Below are 9,319 nucleotides of genomic sequence, written 5' to 3'. Positions count from 1 at the left end.
TTTGTTAGTGGGCTGCATGTACATGTTATCTGCTGGAGGGGCAACCCCCCCAACCTATAAAAAAATTCCTGCAACACACCCACAACAACTCAGGCTATTGTTCTTCCTCGAAGGATCATCCAACCAGTGGAGGGAGGGCTGGGAAAATATCTGCCCCCACTTTTTATCCAGAGCACCATCTCTTAGTTGTGGCTATTACAAGCTAGCTTATTGTTTGAGGTGCTGGTGAGCTCACGTCCGTGGCCAGCTAAGGCCATTGTCTTCCAAAGAAAACTTGTCCGACCGGTTCCTCTTCTCCTAGATCAGAGGTTTTCAGCCTTTTTGAGTCCATGGCTCCCTTGACCAACTGCCTTCTTTCTGCGGCACCCCTGTGGGGCCCAGGAGCCCAGTTACATCGCCCCTCGCCTGCAGAGCTGGCAGCCCCTCAATCCCTTTTTGAACATCCTCTCTTGTGGAGTGTTGGCTGTGATAGGAATTTTGAGGTCTTAGATACATGGTAATGTTCATAAACACATAGGCTCTGGTTACAGAGTTCATTTTTTCACATTCAAACTCTGCCTGGCATAAGTCACCACAAATGACCCAGTTGTGGAAACTGAAAAGGGGAAACTATTCTGAACCTGAGTGGGGAACTTTGAGCTTTGGGTTTTTGAGAAGTCACTAGCAGACTGGCAGCCTTTGACTCAGATTAGCCAGAGTTCCTGCAGTTTTGCTTGGCATGCTCTTCACTATAGGCAAATGACTTTTTAAAAAAACCAAAAAAAACAACACAACCCATTCATCAAGTGTGGGAAAAGGAAACTGAGAAATCGTTTTTGTTTTGTAACATTTTACTGTGCCAGGCAAATTCTCGGTGCGTCCAGGCACAGAACATTTATTGCTGATCTAGAGGCATGTAATTTTGCTTTCCTTATTAGGTGCTGTTCAGTTGGCAGGTGCACTGCAGCCAAAATGAGAAATCCTTGCAACTTATTGCAGATCCTAGCTGGGGAAGGGTTGGAGCTCAACGGTAGAGCGTCTGGCAAGTTCCACTCATCTATGGCAGGTCTTTGGAGGAGACAGCCCTGCAGGAAACCCTGGACAAAGTGCTGCCTGCCAGTGTCAAGACTGCTAAGGTAGATGGTCAGACACAATACAAGGCAGTTGGAGGATGGATGGCAGCTAACAGATTGAGGCTGAATCCTGACAGGACAGAAGTACTGTTTTTGGGGGACAGGAGGTGGGCTGGTGTGGAGGACTCCCTGGTAATGAATGGGGTAACTGTGCCTCTGAAGGACCAAGTGCGCAGCCTGGGAGTCATTCTGGACTCACAGCTGTCCATGGAGGCGCAGGTTAATTCTGTGTCCAGGGCAGCTGTTTACCAGCTCCATCTGGTGCAAAGGATGAGACCCTCCCTGCCCGCAGACCATCTCGCCAGAGTGGTGCATGCTCTGGTTATCTCCCGCTTGGACTAGTGCAATGCGCTCTACGTGGGGCTACCTTTGAAGGTGACCCGGAAACTGCAATTAATTCAGAATGCGGCACCCAGACTGGTGACTGGGAGTGGCCGCCGAGACCATATAACACCAGTCCTGAGAGACCTGCATTGGTTCCCAGTACGTTTCCGAGCACAATTCAAAGTGTTGGTGCTGACCTTTAAAACCCTGAACGGCCTTGGTCCAGTATATCTGAAGGAGTGTCTCCACCCCCATCGGTCTACCCAGACACTGAGGTCTAGCTCCAAGGGCCTTCTGGCGGTTCCCTCACTGCGAGAAGCCAAGTTACAGGGAACCAGGCAGAGGGCCTTCTCAGTGGTGGCGCCTGCCCTGTGGAGCACCCTCCCACCAGATGTCAAAGAAATAAACAACCATCTAGCTTTTCAAAGACATCTGAATGCAGCCCTGTTTAGGAAAGTTTTTAATGTTTGATGCTGTATTGTGTTTTTAATATTCAGTTAGTATAAATAAATTCTTCTTCTTCTACTACTACTACTACTACTACTACTACTACTACTACTATAAGGTAGCTTTGTATTTTCCTATGATTAAAGTCGGCAACTATTGTCCACTTCTGAGTCTGACTCTTGCTTGATTCTTCCGGAAACCAAACTGAAGAGAATGATGCCTTCCCTAATTCCATGAAAAGTACCACCTGCTTGTTTTTTTGTTTAATCAATTGGCAGTGCTGCTAGTGGCGTGTGTGTTCATGGTGGTGAAGCCACGCAAATGAGCAGCCACAGCTACAAAGGCTGTATTTTTTTTTAAAAAGCTCTTGAGTATTTGTGGGCTGCATCAACAGAAGTGAAGTGTCCCGATCGATGGAAGGAATAGACCCACTCTATTCTGCCTTGGTCAGACCACACCTGGAATTCTGGGTCCAGTTCTGGGCACCACAATTTAAGAAGGATGTTGACAAGCTGGAATGTGTGCAGAGGAGGGAAACCAAGATGAAAACCAAGCCTTATGAGGAATGGTTGAAGGAGCTGGGTATGTTTAGCCTGGATAAAAAAGGAGATATGATAGCCATCTTCAAATATCTCAAGGGCTCTCACATGGAAGAGGGAGCAAGTTTGTTTTCTCCTGCTCTGGAAGGTAGGACTTGAACCCATGGCTTCAAGTTACAAGAAAGGAGATTCCGACAAAACATCAGGAAGAACCTTCTAACAGTAAGAGCTGTTCGACGGGGGAACGGTCTCCCTCGAGAGGTGGTGGACTTGTCAGGATGCATCCAAGGAAACGGGGGCAATTTGCAGGCCCCCAGGTGGCTCCAGACCCCCAGCCGGTAACTGGGCGATCTCCGGTCCTTGACACAGCATGAAACAGCAACCTGCAGCTTCAGAACTCTTCAGGAGCTGGAGCACACTCTAATCAGCAGAGTAAATAACTCTTCGCAATGGAAGGGCAGAAAGAGGCATATGTAAAGTGTATTTGCGGGTGGCGCTGTGGGTTAAACCACAGAGCCTAGGACTTGCTGATCAGAAGGTCGGCGGTTCGAATCCCCATGACGGGGTGAGCTCCCATTGCTCAGTCCCTGCTCCTGCCAACCTAGCAGTTCGAAAGCACGTCAAAGTGCAAGTAGATAAATAGGTACCGCTCCTGTGGGAAGGTAAACGGCGTTTCCGTGCGCTGCTCTGGTTCACCAGAAGCGGCTTAGTCATGCTGGCCACATGACCCGGAAGTTGTACGCCGGCTCCCTCGGCCAGTAAAGCGAGATGAGCACCGCAACCTCAGAGTCGTCCGCGACTGGACCTAATAGTCAGGGGTCCCTTTACCTTTAAAGCGTATTTACAAGCAGTTTATTCATGACAAATGAAAAACATGACTCTCCCCCTTTCATGTCCAAGCAAGCAGCTAAAGCAAAAGCTATACACAAACCGAAGTTCCCAGCAAGCTGTGTTGGACTGTAAACAGACATGTGACATACAACAATTCCACACGCCTGTTCTTAAGATGGAACGGAACATCGATATCCTAACAGGACTCTCCTTCCTTGGATGTTTTTCAGCAGAGGTTGGATGGCCATCTGTCATGGATGCTTCAGTTGAGATTCCTGCACTGCAGGGGGCTGGACTAGATGACCCCTGGGTCCCTTCCAACTCTATGATTCTATGAAGCTTTGGTTTGCTGTCGTGGAAAAATACAGCGCTGAGTATAATTTTGTCTTTTCCTGGTAATGGGTTGCTATGCAAAGGTGTGAGAAGGGGAGTTTCCCCACATCCACTCCTAACGCACTGTTCTCTGCCCGAAAGCCCTGACCAATAAGAAAACCCTCAGCATCCTCACCCTTTTTGCAGCTGGCCATGACAAATACTGTATCTGATTGTGCTTGTCACCCTACCGGTTCAGGGTCAAGATAAGGCGGAAGACTTGGAAAGAGTCTGGCCATAAATATTTGGTCACCAGCTACCAACTCATCTGGGCACTTTCTCACAAAATCGGGGACAGAAGCTGGCCAGGGAGTTTTATCCCACAAGCAGTTTGATAACGCCTTTACAGTAAAAGGATCGTTGCCTAACCTTGAGAAATCCCTGCATCAGAAGAAGAAAAAGCACATTCTAATTTGGGCACCCGCATAGATTGGAAACTGTATTCAAACAACGGTTGGAGGAAGTTAATCAGGGGCTAGATAGCCTGCTATCGTTTTCCTTTGGGAACCGTATTTAAGCAGTCAATCTCAGGGTTGCACGTTGCTTATATTCTTGTGCCCTGTCTGGAGGAGAACAAGTCAACCGACACAAGTGTCAGCCTTCCAGAAGGTAAAGGAAAACTACTTGAAAATGATTTACAGATGGCATTTAATTCCAAGTAGGCTTGCTAAGATGTATAAGACTGAATCAGATAATTTCTGGAGTTGCAAAGAGGTGTAGGGACCGTTCTTTCATATGTGGCGGACTTGTAAAAGGGTAAAAGAGTACTGGGAAATGATCCATAATGAATTGAAAAAAAGATGTTTAAAAGTACTCTCTCCCAAAAACCAGAGTCCTTTTTGTTGGGGAAAATTCAGACTGAAATTTGCAGGTGTCAAAAAAGGTTATTTATGTATGCCACTACTGTGGCCCATGTTTTGTTAGCCCAAAAATGGAAAACGAGTGAGGTCCCAACCAAAGAAGAATGGCAGCTTAAGTTGACAGAATATGCGCAGCTTGCAGACTTAACATATAGAATGAGAGAACAAGAAGAACATACGTTTAGAGAAGATTGGAAAACATTTATTGAATATATGGGGAAGAACTGTGTACAGCTGAAAACGCTGGCAGCATTAAGATAAATTCAACTGTGTAAATAAGTTATGATGGGTGTGACAATGGAATACTGAAAGGTATAGTTTCTGTAAAATATGCAGGGGTTTGTGATAATGTGAAATGAACCATGGAAAGAGAAGAAGGGAAGTCATTGATATTTTAAGGATGTAAAAACGAGTACTTTAAACTGTAAAACAGAAAATTTAATAAAAATTATATACACAAAGCAATTTTCTTCTCTATTAAAACAATTTCCTTCTTCCGCTCTCCTGTTTTTTAAAGATGATTTTTACTGAATTTTTTACGATAAAAAAACCACATAAAAACGAACGGGACACAGGTTTGATTTGAAACTTAGTGCAGCTTGCAAATGAGCAGAAAGAAGGAAACAATCAAACAGTCATGGAGAAGATAACAGAACCATAGAATGGAATACAGTTGTACCTTGGATCTCAAATGCATTGGCTCCTAAACAAATTGGCTCCTGAACAATCAAAACCCGGAAGTGAGTGTTCCAGTTTTCGAACGATTTTCAGAAGCCGAATGTCCAGTGTGGCTTCTGCAGCTTCTGATTGGCTGCAGGAACTTCCTGCAGCCAATCAGAAGCTGTGCTTTGGTTTCTGAACGTTTTGGAAGTCAAACGGACTTCTGGAACGGATTCCGTTCGGCTTCCAAGGTACGACTATAATGGAATTGTAGAGTTGGAAGGGACCCGGAGGATTATGTATAGTTCAACCCCCTGTAAGGCTGGAATACGCAGGTGTCCCGTATGGGGATCAAACCTGTTACCTTGGCCTTATCAGCACCACGCTCTAACCAACTGAGCTATCCAGATGCAGCAATATAGAAGGCCAACAAAGCTAATTTATAGATTTAAAGCTAAAGGCAAAAAATGTCTAGGTGGAGAGCTGAATGAAGGACTGCTCCCTGTTGTTATAAAATGAGTTTGACCAATGGAAACCAAATAACTGCAAATGATCTTTTAGATTTAACCCCTCTGTGTTGCCTCTTGCGCTTCGTAACTTTCTGCAAATGCTAACTGACCTATCTTATTCCAGCATCCCTTTAGAGAATGAAGTGAGATTGAGCTCTCCAACGCTGGGCGATTTCCAGCCTCGCTGCTGTTGCTAGGTGGATGATTAGATCTTTAAAGGAGGCATTTTGCATGGTTTCTGGGAAGAGTGATAGCAGTGCTAGACCTGGGTCGGGAGGAGCACTCTGTTCTTAAGAAATAAATAAATCACCTGACTATTTAAGCAGAGGGATCTGCAGTGGAGATTAGGGGGGGGGGAGAAATTCAGCTCACTTTGCATTTAGAGCTGGTTCTATCACACTTCCCGAAAAACCATGGGAACCAGAACACAGCTCTCCTTCATAAATCACATTTCTCCTGATTTTGCAATGCTGTGCTCCAGCTAAGCAATGTTCCCAAAACTGCCTATGTGAAAGTTTGCATTAAAAAACTGAACGCATAAAGCGAAGATAACAACACACAAAATGCATTCTATTAGAAGAATCAGCTTGCAAAATATGCATGCTTAAAGAAATGTATTCAAAATGTGTTTATTTACGAGAAATTGGCACTAAAGTTCCTGCAGAAAATGTGGGGACCTGAATTTAAGATTGGAGAAATGGAGAGACTTGAAGTTATCGGATCCTTCCCTCCCTAGGTGGGAGGAAATGAGATCCATTGCGGGCTAGTGGTTAGAGCAGGTGTGGGGAAAAGACAACTTCTGATAGCCCTGGCCATTGGCTGTGCTTGCTGGTGCTAATGGGAGTTGTAGTTCAGCGATATCTGGAGTGCCAAGTGTTCCCTAAACCTAGGTTAGTGTGACTATTAAGGGGTTGTTTCCAGCTAATGAAACTATGCATTTAAACAAGCGTCTCTTCAAACAGCCGCTCGGTTTTGAGGAGCCTGCACAATGTTGCCGATTCTCCTCCTCGTGGCGGTGTGCCAGCTGAACTCGCCAGGGAGCGCCGAGGTGGTGACCTCCTTTGAAGACACCTGCCCCCAGTTTTTCTTCAGAGGAACCCCTCCGAGTATCGGGCTGGCTCCCCCGCGCCCGGCTCGGATTTGCCAGCGCTACAAAAACCAGTATCGTTTTGCCACTCTCTACGACCGAGACAACCGCATCCCGGTGTTCTCTGCGTACATCTACAACCCTGGGCAGGCAAAGAGGCCGAACACATGGAGGATTGAACCGCAGGTAAGAGGTCTGAGCAGACAAGAGCCGCTGCTTTAAACTCAGTGTCTCCACCTGTGTTCAAGTACGTTGCTGAGCACAATACAAAGTGTTGGTGCTGACCTTTAAAGCCCTAAACGGCCCAGTATACCTGAAGGAGCATCTCCACCCCCCACCGTTCAGCCAGGACACTGAGGTCCAGCTCTGAGGGCCTTCTGGCAGTTCCCTCACTGCGAGAAGCCAAGTTACAGGGAACCAGGCAGAGGGCCTTCTCGGTAGTGGCACCCGCCCTGTGGAACGCCCTCCCATCAGATGCCAAGGAAATAAACAACTACAGTGGTACCTCAGATTAAGAACTTAGTTCGTTCTGGAGGTCTGTTCTTAACCTGAAACTGTCCTTAACGTGAGGTACCACTTCAGCTAATGGGGCCTCCTGCTGCCGCCGCACAATTTCTGTTCTCATCCTGAAGCAAAGTTCTTAACCTGAGGTACTATTTCTGGGCTAGCAGAGTCTGTAACCTGAGCTACCAATGTATCTGACTTTTAGAAGGCACCTGCTTAGGGAACTTTCTAATGTTTGATGTTTTATTGTCCTTTTAATATTCTGTTGGGAGCTGCCCAGAGTGACTGGGGAAACCCAGCTAGATGGGCAGGGTATAAATATATTTATTATTATTATTATTAGTAGTAGTAGTAGTAGTAGTAGTAGTAGTAGTAGTAGTATTCAGCCTGCCTATTTGGGAGGGAATTCAGACATTGCAAAATGCCTAAGTTCCCGAGGAAACCCTGATCTGGGAAGGCATAGCACCCCAACACATCTTACTGCTGAAAGTGGGGTGGGGAGAGCCTAGCGAGGTGGTTGAAGGCAGTGTTCGGCGGGGGGGGGGGGAGGTTTGTCTTCTCATTTACTCCCTTTGTCTTCTCAGTGTGGTGTAGTGGTTAAGAGTGATAGACTCACATCAAACAATTGTTATCCCTCACTTCCCAGAGCACTTTCCTTACCACAAAAAATGTTCTTGGAGAGGGTGGAAGTGTGTTTCTTGCATAGAGCACCAAATCCAAAGAAATTGGGCAATCTCAATTTACTGGTATGGGATCAAATCCCACACAGGAATTTTGGATTTATTGGTGGGGCTTGCTTCCAAGTAAACATTCCAAGTAAAGATGGGGAGATGGGCTAGATCCAGAAGGGGGAGCCAGTGTGGTGTAGTGGTTAAGAGCGGTGGACTCGTAATCTGGTGAACCGGGTTTGCTTCCCCGCTCCTCCACATGCAGCTGCTGGGTGACCTTGGGCTAGTCACACTTCTCTGAAGTCTCTCAGCTCCACTCACCTCACAGAGTGTTTGTTGTGGGGGAGGAAGGGAAAGGAGAATGTTAGCCGCTTTGAGACTCCTTCGGGTAGTGATAAAGCAGGATATCAAATCCAAACTCCTCCTCCTCTTCTTCTTCTTCTTCTTCCTTGCTTGCACCCCTGTCTCTCTTTTTCCTAAAGCTCTTGGATTTAGCACTGCCGCCTGAAATGGAAACGGAAGGATCCCTCCTGCAGGAAGGTGATGACATGCAGGAAGCACTTAAAGGCAGCCAGGCTGTTTTGCTAGATTACAAGAACCTGACCGATTTCAACAGGGGTCACCTTAACCCTAATGGCCACCAGCCCGACCGGGACGCCAAGACTTCCACCTTCACGTTGACCAACATTGTGCCGCAATACATCAAGCTGAACGGCGGGGCCTGGAACCACTACGAGCAGTCGACGATGGCAAGCAAGACCGAAGGATGCAATGAAACCTTTGCCGTGGTGGGCGCAGTGCCAGGGGATAGCTTCATTGCCAAAGGGAGGGTCAACAAGCCCAGCCATGTATGGTCTGCAGCCTGTTGTGTCATAGACAACAATCACCTGAGATCTTGGGCCATAATTGCCCGGAATGACGAAAACGCAGTGCAGACTCTCACTCTGGGGCAGTTGGAGGAGAAGCTGGCAGAGTTGTATAACCAGAGTCACATCTCTCTATTTGATAGTGATTGTCCCCGGGAATAAAGCCTTGTTCACTGAGACATCCTGCATGAATCTAGTGATTTTAAAGTATACGTTATGTTAGTCACATGTTATGTTAGTCACAAGGTTTGACCTTAAGTACAAGGTTTTTTATTATTATTCTGTAAGTAGTCAGCCTGGTTTTTTTCTTTGGCAATCACTCATAGCTGAGTAAGATTGTCTTCCATTAACACAGTTTTAACAGTGAGTCCGAAAGTGACTGTGGAGGCCAATTCTGGATCCACACGTCCTTCCACAGCGGGGACATAGGTTTCTGGGTGGGAGCTGATCCCGGTGAGGGTTTGCCAAGCGTGCCTTCCTCTTAGCACGTTTCTCCCTTGTGTCCTGAGTTCGAGCCTCTTCAAAGCTCATGACACCTTT

General features: G+C 46.6%; 1 protein-coding gene across 2 annotated transcripts; it reads left to right on the top strand.

Moving 5' to 3' along the window:
• Positions 1-875: 875 nt before the first annotated feature.
• LOC310686990 (endonuclease domain-containing 1 protein-like) lies at positions 876-8,958 on the top strand. 2 transcript variants are annotated; one of them, XM_083461587.1, is made up of 3 exons: positions 876-1,115; positions 6,617-6,927; positions 8,396-8,958. In XM_083461587.1, exons 2-3 carry the CDS (start codon positions 6,643-6,645, stop codon positions 8,939-8,941), a joined length of 831 nt encoding a protein of 276 aa, XP_083317713.1. In that variant the 5' UTR covers positions 876-1,115; positions 6,617-6,642; the 3' UTR covers positions 8,942-8,958. The 2 variants fall into 2 exon arrangements, with proteins under 2 accessions (XP_083317713.1, XP_083317712.1); XM_083461586.1 differs by lacking the exon at positions 876-1,115 and adding an exon at positions 3,617-4,234.
• The last annotated feature ends 361 nt before the right edge of the window (positions 8,959-9,319 follow it).

The sequence above is a fragment of the Podarcis liolepis genome (genome assembly GCF_965112155.1).
Source record: "Podarcis liolepis genome assembly, chromosome: 10".
In the NCBI taxonomy this organism is placed as follows: domain Eukaryota; kingdom Metazoa; phylum Chordata; class Lepidosauria; order Squamata; family Lacertidae; genus Podarcis; species Podarcis liolepis.
The sequence above is the reverse complement of the archived record's forward strand: the minus strand, read 5'-3'. Positions and strand labels throughout refer to the sequence as shown.

Bases quoted from the DNA above. Each gene is read 5' to 3' on its own strand.
- LOC310686990 (XM_083461587.1), top strand. From the start codon at position 6,643: ATGTTGCCGATTCTCCTCCTCGTGGCGGTGTGCCAGCTGAACTCGCCA. The intron at 6,928-8,395 runs GTAAGAGGTCTG...TTTTTCCTAAAG, and splicing joins CATGGAGGATTGAACCGCAG to CTCTTGGATTTAGCACTGCC.